Source organism: Eptatretus burgeri, chromosome 5 (genome assembly GCF_056783735.1).
Source record: "Eptatretus burgeri isolate ZD-2024b chromosome 5, Ebu_testis_v1, whole genome shotgun sequence".
NCBI classification, from domain to species: domain Eukaryota; kingdom Metazoa; phylum Chordata; class Myxini; order Myxiniformes; family Myxinidae; genus Eptatretus; species Eptatretus burgeri.
The window spans coordinates 62,274,808-62,301,132 of record NC_140965.1 but is presented as its reverse complement, the minus strand read 5'-3'; the positions used below and the strand labels follow the sequence as shown (position 1 = coordinate 62,301,132).

The window sequence follows — 26,325 nt, the reverse complement described above, 5'->3', positions numbered from 1 at the left end:
GTTGTGGTGAAGGCGGTTATGGTGGTTGTTGTAATGGTGGCGTGGCTGGCGTTTTGTGGTGGTTGTGAGGGTGATGTGGTTGGGCGGTTGTGGTTAAGGTGGTTGTTCTGAAGGTGGTTGTGGAGAAGTTGGTTGTTCGTTGTCTGTGGGGATGTTGGCGATTGACGAGAAGGTGGTTGTGGTGACCGTGGTTGTTGTGGTAGTAATGGCGGTTGGTCCAAAATAACGATAGTAAAAGAAAAACGACTAACTCAAAGATCACAGCCCTGTTGCACGAAAAATTCCCTCTCGACCTCGGTGGGGAAATCTATCTGAACACAGACTTATCGACATAACAGATCTAAGGACCTATATGGTGCTCTGTGAATTTCCACAACCGTAACTATATATATATATATATATATATATATATATATATATATATATATATATATATATATATATATATATATATATATATACATACATACATACATACATACATACATACATACATATATACATATATATATATATATATAAGGCCCCGCAAGGAGGAGTGATACAAGCGACATTTTTAGCTCGCCTGTTCGAAGAACAGAGAGCTATAGCGATGCCCCCGGCGTGAGCATCAGCATCAGCGTGAGCATGTTAAAGTTTTTGGTGTAAGTTATTTCCTTTCTAATGTTTTTATCTACCACACTATTTTTTACTGATTACAATATACAAATACATATATTGCTTTAAAATTATTTGGATAAGACCACTGCAATGCTTTATGAAAAATATTATTAGACTCGTCTTTTAAAAACGATAAATGTATAAACAGGTGAGCATTGGGTGGCTTTAACGATATGATGATGGTAGGGTAAGGGTTAAAATAGTGCTATATGGCATTAACTCCAAAATGGCCGATGTGTCCCTTACATCACTCCTCGCGGCGCTATATATATATATATATATATATATATATATATATATATATATATATATATATATATATATATATATATATATATATATATATATATATATATATATATATATATATATATATATATATATATATATATATATATATATGGTAATCCCCCGTTTCTCGCGGGGGTTACGTTCCAAACCCTCCCGCGGTGAGTGAAAATCCGCGATGAATGGACGCCTCCACAAAACACGTTTTAAACACATTTTAATCTGAATTAAACACATAAAGAAAACATTTGAAGCATAAAAATGCTTACTGTAAACTCAGTAACGTTGCAAAAACATTGTGATGGGCAGTTGCTGGCATTGTTTCTTCATGGTGGTGAGGAGAGTTTTCGCCATTGTTGCTAAGCGTTCAAGTGAGAGGCCTTCGTCGTCGTGCTCCTGAGATGGATGAGATTGTTCCTCCTCCTCCTCGCATGCAGACTTCATAAGCTCAGCCAAATCCTCGTCCGTTAATGGGTCAGAGTTGGTTTCGATGAGGTTATTCACTTTGACGTGCGTCATGTCGTTGAATCCTCCTCCTAGAATCTTCGCCAGCTTGACCGCCTTATCAATTGCCGAATCGTGAATTTCGTCTGGAGAAAAGGCCTTGTATTCGTTGACGCATTCTGGCCACAGCTTCTTCCAACAGGCGTTTTAGGTTTCTTTTTTCATTTCTTGTAGAGCCTTCTGAATTATTTGGAGACACGTTGCTATTGTGAAATCACGCCAATAGGCCCTCAGAGAAAAATTGTCGTCGGAATCCATGGCCTCCACGAGGTGCTGCAGCGTGTTGCGAATGTAAAGCGCTGATGTTGGCTTCGTCCTTCTTGATGTAGCGTATGGTCGATTCATTCAAACCGTAATGGCGCCCAACCGCGGAAAACGTTTTTCCTTTGGGCGGCATCGTAGGGCTTGGAGAAAAAAACGTAGAAAATATCTGTGTCGGTCACAAGCGAAACACTCAAGACAGCGAGAGTGCACCTCGTGGGCAGCAGCCAATCAGCGCCAAGGAGAAATGAATAGCGTGCTCTCCGTCTTTGTCTCGTGCGTTGTGTCAACAAACATACAAAATTTTTTTTGTTTATTTTATTATGAAGATACTTTCTAGCACCACACGTTATAATTTATTGCTTAAATAATTTATATTTTATATATTATTACCGCGATGTACCGGGGGAATCCGCAGAAAAAATTAGTTACGTTCCAAGGGAAAACCCGCGATGAACCGGGGAGCGAGAGGTGAATCGCGATGAAGCGGGGGTTGACTGTATATGTGTATGTGTATATGTATATATATATATATATATATATATATATATATATATATATATATATATATATATATATATATATATATATATATATATATATATATATACTTGTAGTAATGCCCGGAGTTGCTCGGGCGAGCAATAAAGCCTGGCGTTGCCCGGGCTTTCTTGCAAATTTCCTGAATAGCTGTTGGAGGTTGGGGGTTAGGGGTTAGGGTTAGGGTTAGGGTTGCAGTTAGGGTTAGGGTTGCAGTTAGGGTTAGGGTTAGCGGTTAGGGTTATTGTTAGGGTAGCTAACCCTAACACTAACCCAAACCCTAACAGCTTGGCGTCGCGGAGGTAAACAGCGCCCGGGGCAAAGTGGAAATTTGCGTCCCCCGTAGGCCTTAAACTTGAGTGGATTTGAATGGAAAATCCCATAAGGGATATCGATTTATCGATTTTCTCGAATACCAGAAGTGTTATGGAAAAAATTTATAGCCAATGACCTAAGTTGGACCAAAAGCCATAATCATACCGAATTTGAATGGAATCCGTTGGAGTTTGTGAAAATGCATCAAAACGAATTTTGAGGGGCCTCTTAAGGAAGACAATAATATCATTGGTATATGTGCCAAATCTTGTTTCATTTCATGCAGTAACAAAAATCTGATGGTGGAACAAAGAAAGGGGCGTGCCAAAATATATATATATATATATATATATATATATATATATATATATATATATATATATATATATATATTTTTGTATACCTTGTCGAGGCTCGTGTGAGAGCGAACACAACGCACAGCATGGGGGGGGGCATGAGACAAGGGGGGAGGGAGTGGGAAGGACAAAACAGTGGGGAACAGAGACATTAGATCTGTGGAAGGGAGAGGAATGGGACGGGGAACATGGGGAATAGAAGATGGACATTACAGGGACTATAAGGAAAGAAAGCAGGGAATTTGAAGGAGATGGGCTTGGATGGATTATCGGGGGTAGAAAAGATCGAGGATTTGGATGGGGCATGATAAGAGGTGGTGGTGAACAGCTGTTTTGAAGGCCTGGAGGGAATAATGGGAATGAATAGAGTGAGGGAGTTTATTCCAAACACGGGGAAAAAGAGGAATGAAAGAGTGAAGGTGAGCAGTGACTTTGGTAGTTTTACCAGAAGGTGGTTGTTGGCGGACCTTGAGCGCCCTGTGGAAATGTGGTGAAAACAAATTGCAAAGAGAGCAGGGGGAAGGGGGGCGAGGCTGGAGAGGAGACGGTAGAAGACAGAAAGACCACCGACCAACCTGCGGTGATTGAGTGAGAGACCCAAAGCATCTCAACCGAATCATGGGAGATGCCAATGAATATTTCTTCATATATATATATATATATATATATATATATATATATATATATATATATATATATATATATATATATATATATATATATATATATATATGCACATATACGAGGTGTGTTCAAAAAGTATCCAACCTTCATTTTTCGTGCGTAAACAAATGAAGCTCGGGAGGCGTGGTTTGGTGCACGTATGTAGGCGATCCTAATCCGTATGCGTGAATATTTTCCCGCCTGCAGAAGCTGTCAGTCGCCGACAGACCGCCGATGAGTGAGAAAGTGTAAGTGAGCACCGTCGGATTTTCGTTTTTGACAAAATGACGGAAAAACTTGAACAACGCTACTGCATCAAATTTTGTGTAAAGCTTGGCGATTCCCAAGTGGAAATGATCCGCAAGATTCAACAGGCCTTCGGGAACGAAGCAATGGGCACCACACAGATAAAAGAGTGGTACAACCGCTTCAAAGATGGTCGCACATCAGTGGAAAGTGAAGCATATTCTGGTAGGCCCTCAACATCCCGAAATGAGATAGTCATTGACCAAGTGAGGACCCTGCTGATGCAGGATCGTCAAATCACGATCAGAGAACTTCCAGACGAGGCGGGCGTCAGCATTGGATCCGTTCATTCCATTGTGACTGAGGATTTGGGCTTAAGGAGAATCTCAGCGAAGTTCATGCCAAAGCTACTTACGATCGAGCAGAAGCAACTCCGTTTGGAGATTGCACAGGACATGCTGGAGACTGTGAACAGCGATCCCAACTTCTTCAACACAGTGATCACTGGTGATGAGACCACAGTGATCCGTCATTTTGTCAAAAACGAAAATCCGACAGCGCTCACTTTCACTTCCTCACTCATCGGCGGTCTGTCGCCGACTGAGAGCTTCTGCAGGCTGGAAAATATTCACGCATACGGATTAGGATTGCCTACATACGTGCACCAAACCACGCCTCCCTAGCTTCATTTGTTTACGCACGAAAAATTAAGGTTAGATACTTTTTGAACACACCTCGTGTATATATATATATATATATATATATATATATATATATATATATATATATATATATATATATATATATATATATATATACATATATACATATATATATATATACATATATACATATATATATATACATACACATATATATCGCATCGCACATGGTCCAAGCTTGGGAGTGTTGGTGGTGCGCGTTTCGATCTCGCAGTATTGGCACAATGTGTAATGGAAATATTTATACCTGCTATTATGATCAGTTTCACTGGTTTCGTCGAGGCCATTGGAACCAGTGCTTCATTGGAGAAGATGACAATCAGTCATCATTCTTGTCATGTTGGGATGCAAAGACAAAGGTTGGATTATTCTGGATTCTTCTGAGTATTTTTTCCCCAAGTTAATCTCAGGCTCATTCATCGTGGAGTTTGCCCTAAATCACATGAAGGACAGACATTAGTTGGGCTTTGTCAATCGTTGATCCATTGCAATTTTGAAAACAGGCTTTCGATCTCACAACAGATTACAAAATATTTTTTAAAAAATTGAAAAAAAAATCAAAAGAGGATCTCCCTTGAACACAACTAACAGGACCCACTGAATGTTCAGGAAATTTTGGCTCTGAATACGAGTATGAGAAGCAAAATAATTCAAGAGATGAAGGGCATTTCAAGGAGGACAAAGGCCTGAAAAGCACAGACAATATTAACATCTGGAGCCTTCAAACCAGCAGAAGGGACAACAGATGTCACTTTCATGTCAAAGTTTGCACAAAGTATTAACTCACACATTCCCATTTCAGGCCTGGTCTCAAAGCATAAGGCTTTACCCTAGCGTGCTTTCCAGAGCCCGAAAGAGACATTGCTGTTTGTTTTCAGCTTTAAAGCAAAACAAAGATTTTGATTAGTTACAAATTAGATTTAATAAACACCAAATCTTAAAAAAAAGCTAAAACTTGGACATACTGTACGTGCATATACGCAGATACACAAACACCTCTTCACGGCATTCTCACTTTACAGTTGATATTGGTGAATCACTCCTTAAATATCCATCAATCAGTGGCAATTATACCAACTTGCAAATATTTAAATCAGAAGCATTCGTCTTACAGTTTCACAATCATATTTTGGTTGGCCTTGTGAGGATTCCCATGATGTAGGGAAACCACATTCAAATCCCAGGGATCAAATGTGTGTGTTTGTCCATGATCTAAGAACGTCCTTGAAATTCACGTAAAAGTACACCAATTTCTACTCAGGTCTTTGTCATAAATGTACAAACTCTCCGTGAGCATTAAACCAATGTAATAGATAGAATGATAGATATTTTAAGAATACCGACAAAGAACAAGCTATGCACAGCATGATCTGGGTGGAGGTACTCAGCGATGCAGAAGCACACAGCACAACGTGAGAAAAAAAAAAACCCAATAAAAACATGACATTCACAGGAAAGAACTGAAACGGCACTCAGTTGAGTGCACACCTCCACCAGGCTGAACAGTTTACGTTTTGTATCCCACCGATAGGCTGGACCTGCATCCGGATCTGAATCAAAATCGAATCAGCTTGTTATTTTCACATTCCGAACTCATCCTCCACGTTTTTTTTTTTTTAGTGTACATCGTCAAGGCTCGTGGAAGAGCTAGAATTAGTACACTGAACAGATCAGGATACAACAGTGCAAAAGGAGCAGTTGAGAGAAGGGGGAAACACGAACAGCACAGTTGAAGGCCAAGATAGAGGCAGACTTCCACAAACAATGGGTGTGGGGAAGAATGAGGGGCAGGAGAGGATGCATAGGGTGGACAAGATGGCAGGAAAGGGTGCATTTTCCATGGCATTTTCCATCTAACCCTTGGTTTCCATGGCATCAAGCTGAGCAAGATGTGTGGCAGGGGAGCCAGCCCAGAATGGAGAGCAATACTCCATTAAGCTGCCGATGAAGGCCTTGTAGGTGGATAGTTCAGGTGTGCCAAGGAAAGACTTTGTACGACGCAGGATACCCAGTCAGCGGCTGGCTTTGGAGGCAAACTTTGAAACGTGGCTTGCCAAAGAAAGATCATGGCTGGGATTGACACCCAGGAGTTTGAATTATTGAACTTTCTCAAGAAGATTGTTAAGAAAGTAAGTAGGAGGGTTTGCCAGATGGTCCCTTCAGAAAGAGAAAGTTAGTGAGAGATTTGCCAGGATTGAAAGACAGATTCCAAGTGTTTAACAGCTTGTGATTTTGTCAAGGTCTGAAAAGAGGGAAGAGGCTGCAGCCTGCCTGTCTGAAGGATGAGGGATGAGTGATGTCACAGCAGAAGGTGCAGTCATCAGCAAATAGATAAAGAGGATTTTCCAGCGATTCAGAAAGATCATGTATGAAGATCAGGAAAAAGACTGGGACCAGAACACTGCCTTGGGGCACGTCAGCCTTGACAGGGAGGGGAGATTAAAGAATTTTTGTTTTGTTCAAACTCATCCACAACTTTTGAACTTGTCCACAACTTTTTGAAATATGCAATATTTTGTTTTTGGCACCATCTCTCAATGGTGAAGAATCATTGAGAAAATTTGAAAATTCTGGTATCCGGATACGGATGACATGGGAGAACGCATGCGCAATGCTTTTTCCCGTATCACTGGGCCCCTAAAAGGCACTTTTTTCTGCATTTGGAACTCCTTCCAAACATTAATGGCTTCTTCCTCCTTTCAATATTGGGATCATGGGAATGGAATGACACTTTAGCACTTTGGGGAGCCCTTTAACCACCCACGTGGACACAAACAATGACTCCCAACTCAGCTCAAAAACCGTGAATGGTCGAAATTATGTCCACGATAACTAAAATAGCTATGTAGAGAAGTTGCCTGCGATTGGTCAAAACCATGAAAGCAAAACATGCATTATTCAAGTGTTTACTGAACAGAAGTGTTCAATGGCAGGAGGAATCAACAAGATTTTCAGAATCTCACACAATTATATGACACAATTATGCTTCAAACATCATTCACACAGCTGAATAGCTCGGGCTGAATCAATCATGCACAACAATTCGGGAGAGTACACATATAAACCAACATATACATGTGCACACAATTGTGTTCATAAAATGTGAAAGCCTCGCTCCACAGTAAGGGCCACATGACAGACCTTGTTGACATGCTATACGGCCCTGGATTACCGATATATGATGGGCTGATATAGTCTGAGTGTCTGTCGGCTACTTTCCTGCATTTACAAGCCCCTTTATCCAACTATTTCAATGGCAAGAAAGCAGGCATTTCCAGGAAAAAGATTTGATACAATCGGTTCCATAATAATAATAATAATAAAACAAACAGGCAAAATAAATCGACAGATCGGAAGGAGAGAGATAGATAGAACTATATTTGCAGGCAAAGGGTATACTATTGAATACAGCCCTCACAAGACAAGCAATGGCAGATCTTGTATCTCTAATGAAATGGACAAGGCTGATTACAACTAGGATGCGGTAAGGGATGGTACGAACGCACAAAGTACAAAATAACTAATTGTTCGGAAGGATAATGAAAATAACAGGAATCGAGGAAGGGATCAGAGGTGTGCTTCGTGGTCAAGATATGGCACCTTCGTGGTGCCCGGGACGTCCTCCACCTTCTCATGCCAAATGGAACTGTGCACTCTTACAACTGAACCTTTTCGTTTACTACACACACACACACACACACACACACACACACACACACACACACACACACACACACACACACACACACACACACACACACACACACACACACACACACACACACACACACACACACACACACACACACACACACACACACGACGGCTGTTAAAGCAGGTGTGAGGCAGAGCCTCATTCTGCCCACAAAGGAGTTTCTCATTGTGCATGACGGAAGTAGTTCCACCAACTCCATGATGGGCACATCAGCCCAAGAAGCACAGTGAACATAAAGAGCGGTGGTCAACTCCAAAATGTCACTTCCCCTTTCTGAAGGAAAGAAGTTTTATGTCGAAAATTGGAAACTCTTCACAGGAAAAATATAACTGTGAGATGTGAAACCACTGTTTTTCTTTGTTCATAATTGATCTTTAGCCCACTGTCGTGAAGTGACAAGCGGGGTTAAGTGATCGGTCGTGTGTGTGTTTTGTCATTCCCTTTTCTATGGAACTGCTCATCAGATTGACACGAAACTTTCACTCCAGGTGTGACTGACAACTCATGTAGAAAGTTTCAATAATAATTATGATGTCATAGTTATGATAATTATGATAATTATGATGTATGCCTGATGTTGGCTTAATGGTTTGGGTGGTGGGCTTGGTATCCGATGATCCTGAGTTAAAACCCCACTTGGCTGTTGAATTAATACCAGGTGGGGTTGATTCTGCCTGTCATCCTTCCGAGGTCAGCAAAATGAGTGCCAGCATGCTGGTATCCTGTGTCGGAGTGGCGACCCATCCGGATTGTGTCCAATAGCCAAGGAGATTGCCAAAGCAGCACCAACGCTCTGCACAGAGTATGGTCCCAATGGATGGATAAGATCACGTGGTGTGATCGCCATGTTGGAAAAAAAGGAGAAAAGTTGGACCTCTATCTCCAAAACCGCTCCATGGAAAAATTGAAACTTCGCATGTCAAGTACTCCCCATGGGGGAATGTGATTTTTTAATGACGTCATAGATGCCTTCCTTATGACATCAAAATTGCATAAGTAGACAATTACATCTGATCAGTATAAAAAAAATTTGAGGGTCACCTCAGGATAAAATGGTCAACAGAAAAACAATTATGACATCATTGGTCACATGGTTCGGCAGCCATATTTAGAAAAAAAAATTGGAAAAAATCTTCTCAGAAACAGTTGAACAGATCGAGGAGAAACCTTACAGGTATGACCGCCTATCCATGAGGAACAAGAAGTTCCCCACCTATGATGTCAGAGGTCACATGGTTTGGCAGCCATGTTGGATTTACCCAAAAACTGATAAAAAAAAAACCTTCTCCAGAACGGCTGGAACAGATCGAGTGGAAAAACTTCACACACGTTCCCCTCGCCTTGGGGAGAATATCGTGTTCATGCATAATTGATAGGTCACATGGTTTGCCAGCCATATTGGATTGAAGGAAAATATTTTTTAAATTCTCTCCCTTGAACTGCTTCATCACTTGATGTGAAACTTCAAAATTATGATCTCATAGTGACAGGGAATATGTTTTAAATTTCAACCTAATCGGACACATGGTCTGGCAGCCATAATTATTTAATAATTTGGATGTGTGTTTTTTTGTTTGTTTTTTTTTAAAACAAGGCTCACTTGGCTGCACTTGGATGGGTTTGAGGGTGGAGGAGTAGCAGTTGAAACCAGAGACCGATCCCGGTTCCTCCTGATGACTTCATCTTTGCGTTTTGCTTGTTCGGGTTCCTTCTGATGACTCCCATGCAGTACCTATTATATTTGGTCTTCCATTCTATTTTAAATAATTTTTAAATTACTAATTTGTCACCAAAAGCTCACCCAGCCCGTCTAAAGACTGTGTGGGGTAAGTATTCTACGAATACCATCTGGTTACCTGCAGATCCCATTTTTACCATTTCCAAAGTAGTCTATGACCTGGCTTAGACATGTATGCACTTAATTTAGGAGAGGATAACTCAACTCTTTTAGGCCAATATGACCCCAAGGAACAACTTGGGATGTGTGCCAAAATCTCTATCCGGGACGAACAGCCCGAAAATGACCACGCCCTTTTTAAAATCTATGTACCCCATTGTCTATCACTCTATGCACCCTATTATCACTCACTCAGCCTGCTTTTGATTTATTCATAGCACCAGTGCTACAAGATCCGGAGAGAGAGAGAGAAAGAGAGAGAGAGTGAGAACGACTTATCCATCCAGGACTGCTATCAACTGAAGGAGAAGTTCCCACTCTACAACTCCTACATGAATGGTGGATTTGTCATGAGCACCACCAAGAAAGGTAGTGGAGTGCCCTTTGACCAGGCACTAGAGCAGTGCGACAATCGGCCTGCCAAAGTGAGTGGGGGGGTAATTGGAGTCACCAGAAAGAAGGAAGCAGTAGCTCTGTGGGGAATTATCAGGCATAAAAAAGACCAGTACGTTGACCTCCTGAAGATAAAGGATGATGTCGAAGGAGAACTCTCACTTCACCACGACTTCAACCCAAGTACTGCAACCAAGATAGTTGGGATGGTGCAAGACATAGAGGAGTATCTCCTGAAGGAATGCAGTCCTCTACAAGACCAGGTAGCACTGAAGAATGTTCTCACTGGAGAAATTGTGACCAATGTAAATGTAGACAAATTGCTGTGCTGTATCAAGGAGGGCAGCACTGCTTGTGATAATTTTATCGATAATCGACTCAGAAATAGGTCAATATCGATACACTCAACTATTAGCAAAATCAAGTTTACGTCCCCTAATACCACCTTGAAATTGGCTCCCAAAGCAGACATCAAAGATGATACAATCAAAGCTCTCATGTTTATTGAGTATGGGAGTCACCGGGGGTTCACTGTTGAGGAGCTACTCAAGCATGAGATCACCAACTCTGCATTCTTCTTGGTTGACGAAGATGGTTACTTGAGGAAGAGTACCAAATCAAAACTTGGGACTGAGCTGCTGAAGTTGTGCCCACTAATAGATAAAAAAGGGCCAGAAACCTCCCCACAAACCCACGCCATCATTATCGACTTCATGGCCTTGGTGAGAAAGGTCCCCTTAAAGAAGCTTGATCCGCCTGTCAAGACATTCCATGACTTTGCTATTGCCTTGACATCTATGGTCACCAAAGCTGGGCACAACTGTGATGAGATCCATATCGTTTTTGATGCTTACAGAGAGGACAGCATCAAGAATGGAGAGAGGGGGAGAAAAAGAAAGTCAAAAGAAATGGTTGTCCTTGATGTGATATCACCAAACCAAAATGTTCCAGTGGTATTAGAGAACTTTTGGTCATCTTCCATCAGCAAAACTGCTTTCCAGGCATTCTATGTTGAGTGGCTCACCACCAATTACCACGGAATCAAACCTCTATATCTCGGTATATCACCACAGGCATGGATGGTGTCAGGTGGGTGTGCTTCTTCATTCCCTCGGCTCAACTGCACACACGAGGAAGCTGATGACAGGATGATGTTCCATGTGCAGGACATTCTAAGTCACCGGTCAGGACCTACATCCATGACGCTGTCATCAGGTGACACAGATGTCTTTGTGTGCCTGTTATACCACATCACAGTCAATTGGAGAGATCTTGGCCTCCAAGAGCTTTGGCTCGTCCGCAACTCAGGAGTGAAAACATTAATATTACCACTCCACGATATCTGCATAGCACTGGGAGACGAGCTCACAAAGTGTCTCCCAGCACTCCATGTGCTGACTGGGTGTGATACAACCAGCAAGATATCAACTAAACTTGCAGCCTTGAATGGTGTCCGCAAACCAGGAAATTCCTCTCTGATCCTGAATTTTGACTATCCCCAGTTAGCAGAAAGTGCAATACAGATGGCAGAGACATTCTTGGTCAAGTGTCTCAAACCATCAACAGACCTGGAGACATTTGACGACCTGCCCCTCACTGCATTTGATAGCAATGCCCTCAAGATGGACTTTGAGAGAACTACTTGCACCTCAACTAATGCAAGGAAACGTATCCATAGAGGCTATTACCAACAGCAGCTGCGGGTCCAAGGCCCATTTAGAGATGCTACCCTGATTATGAATGCCGAGTCTTATGGGTTTTTTTTTTGGTTTTTTTTTTGTATACCTTGGTCGAGGCTCGTATGAGAGCTAACACACAACTCACAGCAAGGAGGCATGAGACAAGAGGGGCGGGAGTGGAAGGGACAAATCATTGGGGAACAGACACAGGTGAACTGTGGAAGGGAGAGGGATGGGGATGGGACGGGGAACATGGCGAGGAGAAGATGGACATTACAGGGACTTTCAGGAAGGAAAGCAGGAGAATTGAAGGAAGTGGGCTTGGGTGGATTATCGGGGGTAGAAAAGATCGAGGATTTGGATGGGGGAAGATAAGAGGTGGTGGTGAACAGCTGTTTTGAAAGCCTGGAGGGAAGAATGGGAAAGAATAGAGTGAGGAAGTTTATTCCAAAGGCGGGAAAAAGAGGAATGAAAGAGTGAAGATGAGCAGTGATTCGTGATTTTGGTAGTTTTACCAGAAGGGGGTTGTTGGCGGACCTTGAGCGCCCTGTGGAAATGTGGTTGGGACAAATCGCAGAGAGAGCAGGGGGGCAAGGCTGGAGAGGAGTCGGTAGAAGACAGAAAGACCACCGACCAACCTGCGGTGATTGAGTGAGAGGCCCAAAGACTCAGCTTCATTGCGGGAGATGCCAATGATCTTAAAAGCCCTGGTTTCGACAGCGTGAAGTCGAGAAAGGTGGGAGGCAGGAGCACCAGCCCAGAGGGGAGAGCAGTACTCCATCAGGCTACGGACAAAAGCTTTGTAAGTGGTCAGGAGCTCAAGAGGGCCGAGGAAGGACTTTGCACGACGGAGGATTCCCAGTCGGCGACTGGCTTTTGAGGCAAGGTTGGAAATGTGACTTTCCCAGGAAAGGTCATGGCAGATAGTGAGACCCAGAAGCTTGAAAGAAAAGACTTCTTCCAGAGGATTGTTGAGAAAGTGGATGGGGGGGTTTTCTAAACGGTCCTTTCGAAGAGACATAGTGAGAGTGTGAGATTTGTCTGGATTGAAAGACATGTTCCACGTGTTGGACCAGTTTGTGATTTTATCCAGATCTGCAGTGAGCGAAGAAGCTGCTGCTTGCCGGTCTGAGGGATGACAGATGGTACGGCAGAGGGTGGAGTCATCGGCAAAGAGAAATAGAGGATTTTCCAGAGAGTCCGAGAAATCATTGATGAAAACCAGAAAAAGAACAGGGCCCAGAACGCTACCTTGAGGAACTCCAGCCTGCACAGGAAGAGGGGATGAAAGCACTCCATTTAGGGCCACACGTTGACTGCGACAGGAGAGGAAGTCTGCGAGCCATGAGTGGAGATGGCCTTGAATACCATGGGAAGAGAGTTTGGTGAGTAGGGCAGGGTGCCAGACTGTGTCAAAAGCACGTGATATGTCCAGGGATACGGCTCGGATTTCCTGTCTGGCATTGAGGACCTCCATCCATTGATGGGAGAGCAGTAGCAGCATATCTAGGGTAGAGTGACCTGGTCTGAAACCAAATTGATTATTGGAAATCAAGCCATTGGAGAAGAGGAAGGATTTCATGTCTGAAGCGATGATGGATTCCATAACCTTGCTGATGATTGGGAGAAGGCTGATTGGTCTATAGTTACAGGGATCTGTTTTTGCACCTTTTTTATGCAGGGCAGTGATGTTAGCAGATTTCCAAGCAGATGGCAGATGACCTTGGGAAAATGAGAGGGTGAATAGAACAGAGAGAGGGTGAGCAAGAGCAGAAGAGCAGGCTTTGAGGACACGTGGGCTGATGCCGTCTGGACCGGTTGCAGAATCTGACTCGAGGTTTGAAAGCAAGCTCTCCACCTTGTCAGGAGAAAAGGATACAGAGTCCAGGGACAGTTGGGTGCGACTGGGTAAAGTGGGTAGAGATAGTGATGGGTTTAGGACACAAGATTTAGCTGCAAACACCGAGTTTAGACATTCAGCTTTATCACGTGTGGAATCAGCAGTGCGGCCATTTGAGGTAAGGGAGGGGATGGAGGGGGAACATACACCAGAAACAGATTTGATTAAACGCCACCAGGATTTTGAGGAGGGAGAGAGGTTTGAGAGTTCAGACTTGAGATGAGAAAGATGTTGTTTTCTGGCTCTCCTGAGGGTAGATACACACTTGTTCCGAGCTTTGTGGAAAGAACTGAGATTGCCCTCAGTTGGGTTTGCTTTCCATGAGGCAAAGGCAAGTTGTTTCAGGACAACTGCCTCGCCACAAGCTTCAGTAAACCAAGGGCGGGAGGAAGGGTAAGACAACTGAACACGAGAGGGGATAAATCTGTGCATGAGGGAGAGCAAGTTTCTTTGAAAGAATTCCCAGGATTTGTAAGAAGGAGCAGTTTATTAGTCCCTGAGATTGTGATCTCCAAACCCAAAGGGCTGCCAAATCCCTGCACATGTGGCAAGTGTGCTCGCAAAAATGGGTGTTCCTGCAGGGTAGCTGGGATCAAGTGTTGCAAGTACTGCAAATGCAAGGGAGGTGATTGTTGTAAAAACCCTATCAATGAATGAACACTGCTCATCATCCCCATACCTGGACTCTGTTGTGTTACTCTTCATGTTCCTGACCCTGGTTTATGTGACACATAAACAGTATTAATGTGGTTTTAAAAGTTGTATTGTTCGTGGTAGGGCAATTTCCCTGCTGATCTTTGAAACATTTAAGCTCTCGAGATACTGCTGCCGACTCAAGTAATCAGTTTTGTTTTTTATTTTTCATTTTAAGTTAACATTCCACCGGGCATAGTGGCGTGCTCCTGTAATCTGGCTCCTCTGAGGCTTGGGTTGGAGGATCGCTTGAGGACGGGAGCTCTGCATTGGGCCGCGCTACGAGAGGGTGTAGGGCAGCCCGGAATCATGGCGAAACCCAATCCTTATCCCTGTGTCGTAAGAGGCGACAGGTCAGGAAGGGTCAGGAACGACAGGCCAATCCTTATCCCTGTGTTGCGTCAGGAAGGGCATCCGGCGTAAAACCTATGCCAAATCAGTATGCGGATCATAACGGATGATCCGCTGTGGCGACCCCTAACGGGAGCAGCCGAAAGACGAACAACAACATTTTAAGTTAACATTCCATTGATAATAGTATGTAAATGATTGAAAATACAATTTCTTTACATTAATCAAATGCTCGCTTTCTTTCTTTTTAAAAAATCCCTTGTATTGTTCAAATTCCAAATTGTCAGTTCAACTCCAGTCGATGACACAAATCTAACTTTGCTCGAAGTCCGGAAAGTTTAAGTTAATAAATATATGTCAATTCCAGTATGTATGGTAATAAGTATGGTAAATAAAACGGTTTTTAGCCATTTTCTCAAAAAAATATATCAAATTATAAATTTTACACTCTTCTATGACCCCCCTAAATAAATAAATAAACATGGCCATTCTGAACATTTTGAGCAACTCAGAAAATCTGTAGCTCCAATGGTTTAGAAGATACAGCTATGTCAGAAGTAGCACTTTCGATGAAAAAGGGTGTGGTCATTTTTAAAAGGGCGTGTTCATTTTCGGGCTGTTCGTCCCGGATAGAGATTTTGGCACACATCCCAAGTTGTTCCTTGGGGTCATATTAGCCTAAAGCAGTTGAGTTATCCTCTCCTAAATTTAGTGCATACATGTCTAAGCCAGGTCCTCCACTAAAGGGGTGAGATGGAATCAGAACACATATGCAGAGGAAAATCATCATCTCTCCCTTTGATGTCGAAAAGTTACCACTGCTGGCTGGCACTGTCCATAGTAATGTAATGTCTCAAAAGTTACTGGACTGGCAGGTAGGCTCGACAGATGGCAGCACAGCACAGGCACCAGGATTGCAAGCAGTAATGACAGCCAACTTTGATGTCAGACCATGATATTTAAAATGGTTATGGGGAGGGATTATTGACAGGGGGGCATGGGACAATCATCCCAATCATTTATTTTCTGCACAGATTGATGAGAAAAATCAGAAGCCATCCCCTTTTCGAAGATTAAACTCCCTCCGAACACAATGCTATATCTCCCACAGGAGCAGCATACCTACCCCCCCCCCCCCCGACGATGCCATCTGTCCTTACTCGACCTTCAGATGCAGCGGCTACCACTTGTCTTCCTACTTTGTACACAACTGCTACGTCACCTCTTCTTCAAACTTCCATTTATGTCCTTTACCCAAGTCAATCTTACTGTCACACCTGAGTCACCCACCTCGGCCTCACTATGGCGCTGCCTCAAGGCTAAAGCCCAAATCTCACTTTTTTCAAAACTAGCACCAGATGTGACCAGTCTTCTTACTTCTGAAAATACTTCCTCAATCCTGAGGCGTCAATTTTGCAAAGGCTGTTGCATGACAAAAAATTCCCCTTCACACCCATCAATGGTGTCAAACCCCTCCATGTCAGTACCATCCTCCGCATATGCTTGCCCCTCATCCAGCCACCTCTCAACTTCCACTTCATCCTGCCCCCTCTCAGCTTACCCCCCACCCTCCCCAAGACTCACCCTTCAAACTTCTCGCCCCTGCCCCTCCCGGTTTCGCCCCTCCCCACACCCCTACAGTTTTCATAGGCCCCACACATTCTCCTTGCTCCTCTCCACATCCCTAAGTTTTATCAGCAGCTCCTCTCCCCCATCCATAACTATATGGACCTCAAACATCTAGGGCCTCCATTCCAACCTGACATCTCTCAATCCAGGCCACTGCCAATAAACCAGACAGCATCTGTTTAAGAGACTCCTTCCTCCCAAAGGACATCCCTGACTCCTCAGTGTCTCTCTCTGGCTATTGTCTCCTCTGGTTTAATAGACCTGAACCCAGTCCTGGCAGTGGAGCTGTGCTGCACAACAAAAACTCAATTTCTCACTCTCCGTGTACTGCTCTTAAACCTCCAAAACTGCAGGAGTACCTCTGGCTGTGACTTTCACTCCAATCCCATCTCATGTTTGTCTGTGTGTTGTACCGTCCTCCCAACAGTGATGACTCCATCTCCATCACTGATGACTCCAGTGATGATATATATTATATATATATATATATATATATATATATATATATATATATATATATATATATATATATATATATATATATATATATATATACACACATGTCGACATGGACCAACAACTTTTAATCACTCATCCCAAGTCTCTCTTCCTCATATGTGGTAATTTAAATCACCACCATTCTAATTGGCTGGGTGTTGGTACCTCTCTCATCAATCATGACACTTCTGCAAAGGACTTCTGTGACTCCATGAGACTGAGTCGATCCAAAAATTTTCCCACCCGGATTTCTCCCAATGGCAAATCTTCCCTTCCGGATTTTGCAATGATCAACTACCCCACCGATGCATCTTGCTTGTCCTCTGCCCCAAATGGTTCATCTGATTATGTGCTTGTGAAGGTCAACATCTCTGTGGCCATTCTCAGAGAACAGACTCAGTGCCAGCGAGTCTGGCAGTTCACTCAGGCAAACTCAGCAGCCATCACACTTCAGGATTGGTCTCCTATCACCCCTGATATCAATTCAGCCTGGGAATTCTTCAACAGAAAACTGGTCTCTCTTGTGCACAGATTCATCTCATCTCGTCTTCAGTTATCTTATCCATCCTCCCGCTCTTGGCACTCTAAATCCTGTGGTGAGGCAGTTGCTCTTAAACAACTTCCATTCTCCTCCTGGAAGGCAAATTCAACCGAAGGCAACATCAGATCATTCCACAAAGCCCGCAACAAGTGTGTCTCCTCTCACGAGAGCCAGAAAACAACAACCATCCAATTCCAAGAATGAGCGTTCAAAATTGTCTCCCTCAAGTCTGTCTCTGGTGTATTCTTCCCCTTCCATCCCTTACATCACTTCAAATGGCACCACAGCCGGCTCCGCTCGTGAGAAGGCGGAATGCATCAATTCTGTGTTTGCTCCAAAATCTTGTGTCTCTAACCCCTCCATCTCTATACCCACCTTTCTCAGTCACACCCAACTACTTCTGGATGTCTTTTTACACCTGAGAAGGTGGAAAAGTTTCTGACAACCTTCAACTCTAACTCTGCAACTGGATCGGAGAGCATCAGCTCACGTGTCCTAAAAACCTGCTCTGCTGCTCTTGCACTTCCTCTCTCTGCCCTTTTCACTGTCATTTACCAGATAGGTCATCTTCCATCTGCTTGGAAGTCAGCAAACATCACAGCATTACATAAAAGGTGCAAAAATGGATCCCCTTAACAACAGACCAATTAGCTCAGCAAGGTCATGGAATTCCTCATTACAGTTAACAAAATCATTCCTTTTCTCCAACAGCCTCAACTCAGATCATCAATTTGGATTCAGATCTGGTCACTCTACCTTGAACATGTTGCTTATGCTCTCTCAACAATGGATGGAAGCCCTTGGTATCAGACATGAGAATAGGGCCGTCTCAATGGATACATCTCAAGCTTTCAATCTCGTCTGGCATCCTGCCTTGTTCTCCAAACTGTCTGCCGATGGAATCCAAGGCCAACTCCAATCTTGGATTGCTGACTTCCTCCACTGTCGTTGCTAACATGTGGATCTCAACAGAACCCTTTCTTCTCATCTCCCTGTCAAGGCAGAATGGAGCACCCCAAGGCAGTGTTCTGGCCCCGATCTTATTCCTAATCTTCATTAATGATACTGACAACCTTTGAGATGTTAATCCAGTATACTTAGTACGCCACCACTGTAACTACAGTATTCCTTGTACTGTACTGTAATTCAAACATCAATTATAAGGAGAAGAGTTTGTAATTATGTTTTATATCAGTTGAGAGAGCCGGACAGAATATTTACCAAAGCAGTATGAGAACTCCATCGGGATGTCCTTTTTATGGCATTGGACAAAGTTGTTATTTCTCCCTGTACAATGTAGATTCTTTTATCAATCGCTGCAGCCATCACCTGCAGAAAACACCAACAACAATGAACACAAAGTTTTTTTTTATGTTCACAGAATACAGTCACTCACTTTCTCAAACAAAAGTCGAACATTCAGTGATTTAAATGTTGCATGATTACGAGAATAAGAAATACGTACATCCTACAGATGTGTGTGTGTGTGTGTGTGTGTGTGTGTGTGTGTGTGTGTGTGTGTGTGTGTGTGTGTGTGTGTGTGTGTGTGTGTGTGTGTGTGTGTGTGTGTGTGTGTGTGTGTGTGTGTGTGTGTGTGTGTGTGTGTCGATGCATATTTTGTACAAGATTGGGGTGGTTGGGATTACACATTTTGAAAGAAGGTGCTTCCCACCAAAACTAAAAAAACTCGATTGACTCCGCTAATTTGAATCCAAGGCCAAAAAGGCTCGAAATCACCTTTTTTGTGAGAAAGCAACCAACACCAGCAGATTACTGGATTTTAATTCCTGCAACCCAATCTCTCACAAATGCAGTGTAACGTGGACCTTTGCATCATCCAAGGCAAAGGCAATTAAAGAAATAAGATTAGTTAGAGGAGTCCTCCTCAAAAATGGTACAGCAAAGGGACACTCCCCTCCTTGAAAGAACCAAAACGGATAGAACAGAAATAGCCAGACACACTTGAGCACTGTGTACTGCCATACTACCCAAGCCTTTCTGAAAGGAATGGCAGGATAGTATGTGGCACAAGTACTGGCGTCATCTCCAAGCCTCTACGCACCATCCGTAATGTGATTTCAAAACTAAAGGACCCAACACCAACTGGTGATAAATCTGGAGTAGTTTACCATTCATCATGCAAGACTGTGACCAATTCTACATTGATGAAACTCGAAGAAATTTAAAACAACGGCAAGATGAACATGACAGAGCAATTAGGCTTAAACAGGTGACCCAGTCAGCCATAGCATATCATTGCCTGCAATCTAGCCACAAATTTGACTGATGGGACCCGTGTCCGAGACACTACATCGAACAAACAACACAGGTTGATTTTGTAAGTGTGGCACGTGAAGAGCCGTGAACATGGTCGAACTGGGGAGACGGTGGACATACCCACACATTACACACCTGTGATACAAATGGCAAAAACTGGATGGTGCAAACAGCTGGATAAGGGGAACAACAAACAACACTCAATCCCAAACACCACATCTGCATGTGAATAACACCCAAGGAGAACCACAACCAACACCTCATCATGCCCAACCCGGACACGAAACCAGCCGTGTCCGTGCCTCTGAAACACAAAAACAACAACAAGCGCACACGTGTGCTAACCCACACAAATACAACACCAGAACACGTGCAGGTAAAAACAAAAAAAGAGCAGAGCACCCCATCGATGATGGGATTTGACATATTTTGCTTTTGCAAAATAAAATTAAAAATTACCCCCGTGTGGGGGTGACGGTCATCTCTATAATGTTTTTTACTATCATAATCGATGAACCGTTGCCATATATCTCCTAAAATGACAGACAAGATAGGTTTTGAAAATGGCGACTTTCACAACTTTCGTGACCTCGTGACCTTGACCCTGACCTCAAATCCGGAAAAAAATATGTCGTTGGGTATCACTCATCGACCTCTACCCACAAACAAAATTTCATCAAGATCGGAAGTAAAAAGTTTTCTTTGTACCGGGAGGTGTTTTTGACCATCTTCCAGGTTACCTGGCGGCCAAACGGGACGGAAATTCAAAAATCTGTCCGTTAGATACAAGATAATATTTTTTACTATCATAATCAATAAACAGTTGCCGAATATCTTGTAGAATAATGGCAGACAAGATAGGTTTTGAAAATGGCGATTTTTATAACTTAAGTGACCTCGTGACCTTGACCCTGACATTGAACCCGGACAAAAGTTATATCGTTGTGCAACACTCATCGACCCCTACTCACATACTAAGTTTCACCAAGGTCGGAAAGAAAAATTGTTGACGGACGGACGGACGTCTGGTCCGGCTTTATTTGGTCATCTCTGTAGAGATGACCTAAAAACGCATTCCTCCATTTGATCTCGAGCACTAACACATGCCTGGAAATGAGCGGTCATATTGAAATAAATATACCATCAGAGATGGGGAATCCCCCGCCATTGAATGAAAAAGGTCATACATATTCCAGATAATGAGAGAGGTGAATTAGAAACAAGAGACCATTTGGTCATCATCTCGAAAAAGTACCCCAGGGTTGAGGAATGTAGTAACCAAAAATAATTGAAATCAGATAAGCGATTTTCCATTGATTACAAAAATTTTTTCAAGATGGCCACCCAGTCGGCCATCTTGGATCCGGCCACGCCCAAAATCAATAGGGTTCTTCCTTTTCAGGTGGTACATGTGTGACCCAAATTTCAAATCGATATGGCGAACAGTTTAGGAGTTATCACACTCACAGCTATAAATGTTGACGCCCGGATGGACGGACGGACGGACGGACGGACAGCCGGATGACCTGGGTGACAACAATATCCCCCTTCCGCCACGCGGCGGGGATAAAAACTGGACACATGCCGAGGCTCGCGGTCTATTCTGCCTGAGGAAGCCGTCTGTGAAGCTGGTGAAACGTCACCTGAGACCGGGTCTGTTCTTGTTTTTTGCTCAAATTTGTGGAGTCGATTGTGCTTTTAAGGTCATCTCTTCGAGCATGACCTAATAATATGGGTGTCGATGTCCTTAGATCCGTCTGTCCGTCCGTCAACAATGAAGTTGAAGCGGAAGATCTGGTCATTAGTGATCCTGATAGAGGTCGATGAGACATACACGATGGTATGACTTTCAAGGTCACCGAAGGTCAAGGTCAAGGTCACGAGGCCTTTGAAGTTGTGAAAATGACGATTTTCAAATTCTATCTCCTCCGCCATTTCTCAAGCGATCTTGAATTTGATTGCAGCATATGAATCTATGGGACAATATCTAAATTTTGGTCGGGCCGGATTTTCGATATTTGCTTTCGTTTTCGTGTCACGTGACTTCAAAGTTGGCAAAAAAATGCGAAAATGACGATTTTCAAAATCTATCTCCTACATTTCTCAAGCGATCTTGAATTTGATTGTGGCACATGAATGTATGGGACAATATCTAAATTTGGTCGGGACGGATTTTCGAATTTCGCTTTCGTTTTCGTGTCACGTGACTTCATAGTTTGCAAAAACTGCCCTATCTTCAGGAGGCAATATATTCTCCACTGGGCATGGTAAAAGTTAGTGAATGGTGTCATTGCATAGCAGCTGACCTTGTCTTTCATGTCCATTCAAAAGAATACCGATATCTTCGAATACGTACATGTCACGTGACTTTGAATTTTGCGAAAACTGCTTCATGGAGTTGCAAATGGCACGTATCTTTGACAGTCAAAACTGAAAATATGCAATGCTCGAATATCGAACAGTCGAATAGATGTGCTAAATGCGCAATCTACATAAAAGGTTTTATGCAATTAGTCTGGTTTCTCGCAGAGATGACAGTCACTCCCGCACGGGTGTATTTTTTTTTTTTTTTTTTTACTTTTGATTGGAAGGACTGCATTCATATTATATATACAGCTCTGGAAAAAATTTAAAGACCACTGCAAAATTATCAGTTTTTCTGGTTTTACTATTTATAGGTATGTGTTTGAGTAAAATGAACATTTTTGTTTTATTCTATAAACTACTGACATTTCTCCCAAATTCCGAATAAAAATAGTCATTTAGAGCATATATTTGCAGATAATGACAACTGGTCAAAATAACAACAAAGATTCAGTGTTTTCAGACCTCAAATAATACAAACAAAACAAGTTCATATTCATTTTTAAACAACACAATACTAATGTTTCAACTTGGGAAGAGTTCAGAAATAAATATTTTGTGGAATAACCCTGATTTCCGATCACAGCTTTCATGCATCTTGGCATGCTCTCCACTAGTCTTTCACATTGTTGTTGGGTGACTTTATGCCACTCCTGGCGCAAAAATTCAAGCAGCTTGGCTTTGTTTGATGGCTTGTGACCATCCATCTTCCTCTTGATCACATTCCAGAGGTTTTCAATGGGGTTCAGGTCTGGAGATTGGGCTGCCCATGACAGGGTCTTGATCTGATGGTCCTCCATCCACACCTTGATTGACCTGGCTGTGTGGCATGGAACATTGTCCTGCTGGAAAAACCAATCCTCAGAGTTGGGGAACATTGTCAGAGCACAAGAAAGCAAGTGTTCTTCCAGGACAACCTTGTACGTGGCTCAATTCATGAGTCCTTCACAAAGACAAATCTTCCCGATTCTAGCCTTGCTGAAGCACCCCCAGATAATCACCGATTCTCCACCAAATTTCACAGTGGGTGCGAGACACTGTGGCTTGTAGGCCTCTCCAGGTCTCCGTCTAACCATTAAATGAACCAGGTGTTGGGCAAAGCTGAAAATTGGACTCATCAGAGAAGATGACCTTACTCCAGTCCTCTACGGTCCAATCTTTATGGTCTTTTGCAAACCTCAGTCTGGCTCTTCTTTGCTTCTCATTGATGAAGGGCTTTTTTCTAGCTTTGCACGACTTCAGCCCTGCCCCGAGGAGCCTGTTTCGAACCGTCCTCGCCGTGCACTTCACCCCAGCTGCCATTTGCCATTCTTTTTGTAGGTCAGTTGATGTCATCCTACGGTTGTTGAGTGACATTCGAATTATTTGGTGGTCATCCCGGTCAGTGGAAAGTTGTTTTCGCCCTCTGCCAGTCTGTAGCTTTGTTGTCCCCAATGTCTGCTGCTTGACCTTGTTCTTATCAACCGCAGTCTTTGAAATTTTAAGGATGGAACCAACATGACGCTCACTGTATCCCTTTTATCGGAATCGCTTCTTTGGGGATGCATTTCTGCAAAGGGGACAGGACGACTGCACTGTATTGAGGGGAGGATGGATGGGGCCCATGTATCGCGAGATCTTGGCCAACAACCTCCTTCCCTCAACAAGAGCATTGAAGATGGGGCGTGGCTGGGTCTTCCAGCATGACAACGATCCGAAACACACAGCCAGGGCAACTAAGGAGTGGCTCCGTAAGAAGCATCTCAAGGTCCTGGAGTGGCTGAGCCAGTCTTCAGACCTGAACCCAATAGAAAATCTTTGGAGGGAGCTGAAAGTCTGTGTTGCCCAGTGACAGCCCAGAAACATGAAGGATCTGGAGAAGATCTGTATGGAGGAGTGGGCCAAAATCCCTGCTGCAGTCTGTGCAAACCTGGTTAAGAACTATAGGAAACGTCTGATCTCTGTAATTGCAAACAAAGGTTTCTGTACCAAATATTAAGTTCTGTTTTTCTGATGTATCAAATACTTATTTCATGCAATAAAATGCAAATTAATTATTTAAAAATCATACAATGTGATTTTCAGGATTTTTGTTTCAGATTCCATCTTTCACAGTTGAAGTGTACCGATGATAAAAACTACAGACCTCTACGTGCTTTGTAAGTGGGAAAACCTGCAAAATCGGCAGTGTATCAAATACTTGTTCTCCCCACTGTCATGGCGGTTCTGCAAAACTGCATGCCTCTAAGGAAATGGCACCCAACATACAGTGATCCCCGATCCCCAGGCAGTTATTTTGTTTGTCTTCATGCAGTCAGACCTTCCTCTCTTGTCTAATAGGTTAATGGGAAGATGTGCGTTGCATGGGTCTTCTCGCAAGGTCTAATTATATCTCTATCTTCCATTCAATCCTGATTTTCATTCCAACCCTTTCCTTTTATCCATGATACAAATCGAAGCAGGCACCACACCCAGGCAGCCACCCTATTCGACTCACCACCAACACTGTACAGGATGCGCATGGCATGCCCTTTCATTCGAATTTGCGTGCCGATTTACAACGGCGTCTCACCTTGCTCCACTTTTGCTCATCACCTCAACCACCAACATCTCCCGCACACCAAAAAAAATCACCCCACGCCTCCACGTTGATGCAATTTGCCACCACACGGCCGTGCTGCACGGCCCAGGCCATTCGGATCGCGCGGCGTGGGGACCGGCCAAGCATGTTAACAGCACCAACCACAGCTCACCAGGGGTTCCCCGAACGGGCATGTGGGACCGACACGACCCTCGTCCAGTCGCCAGAACACGGCCCGGGAGTTCAGTCTAAGGCTCCGGGCCATGTCGCGCCAGATGTGCGAGTGAGGCCACTTCCGGCCCCAGGAGCCTGACAGGGCAGGGCCAGGACCTAATTTAAAGGCACGATTCCGATGACATCGCTTCAGTTCGTCGCCCTATCCTTTGCCCGGGGCTTATAAAATGCGGATTGCGAAGCCGTCCGCCCTCTCTCAAGCCTGCCTCGTACTGTCTCCGCCTATTTGCCTGCCCACTTCTCCGCCTCTCTGCTCCGCCCTCTCTTCACTAAACCTCGTTGTCTGCCTGTCGCTGCATTTGCAGTCGGGGTTGGTGTGTGACAGACGTTCTTCTGGACCAGTGCGGAGCACACATTTCCACGAACCCTGGCAAAGTGATCAAGCAAGAGATAATGTGCCGACTCTTAAGGTGGGATTGCTCAAGAGGAGCTACCAACAGGTCATGCAGCGGAGCTAAAAAAGGCTTAAGCCTTTTTTATAATTAATATTCTGCTTTTTTTGTAAATTATCCCTTTAATATCAGTACCACTTTACTGATATACAGAATGATGGCACCCACATTTTACTTCATTGTCAGGTTTGTCTTTTCCAGTGGGTGAGGGATTGGAAGGCTGCATATTCTATGTTAATTCTGATGTGCATACAACCATGACCGTTTTATCGGAATCGCTCCTTAAGTACAAAAACATTATGCCCATGTGATAACCATATCAAGATAAGATTATGCCTTGATCACGATAAGCTCAGAGAAGGCGTACTCAAGGGTCAATCTGTACAACACCTCACACAAAGGTCGTGCTGGGCGACTCATGACACGCAGTAGTTTTGAAACCTCCTGTTGCTTTTCTCACAGACCAAGCAAGTCCTTCTTCCATTGTGCTGTGGTTTTTTTTTTGCTTTGAAGCAGTCTTTTTTCTTTCATCTCCGTCTTTCAATGCGGAATTGGCTTGTTCGTATTTACAACCAATTCTGGTCACCAAGCGATCGATGTTTATGGCCTATGGGCCTAACAAATGACAGCCTACGCACTGTTTGTGC

The 26,325-nt window shown here is 43.5% G+C and overlaps 1 protein-coding gene across 10 annotated transcripts in view; it reads right to left on the bottom strand.

The window, feature by feature from the left end:
• Positions 1 to 26,325, bottom strand: part of GBF1 (golgi brefeldin A resistant guanine nucleotide exchange factor 1) — a 432,716-nt gene that overhangs the window by 382,954 nt on the left and 23,437 nt on the right. For 9 of the 10 annotated variants that reach the window (XM_085882025.1, XM_085882027.1, XM_085882026.1 and 6 more), the window contains exon 2: positions 19,073 to 19,180. In XM_085882025.1, the coding sequence (XP_085738151.1) occupies positions 19,073 to 19,177 (105 nt within the window). In that variant the 5' untranslated portion in view covers positions 19,178 to 19,180. Of the gene's footprint in view, positions 1 to 19,072; positions 19,181 to 26,325 lie in introns of those variants that run through there. The other variant, XM_085882034.1, reaches the window with a different exon arrangement.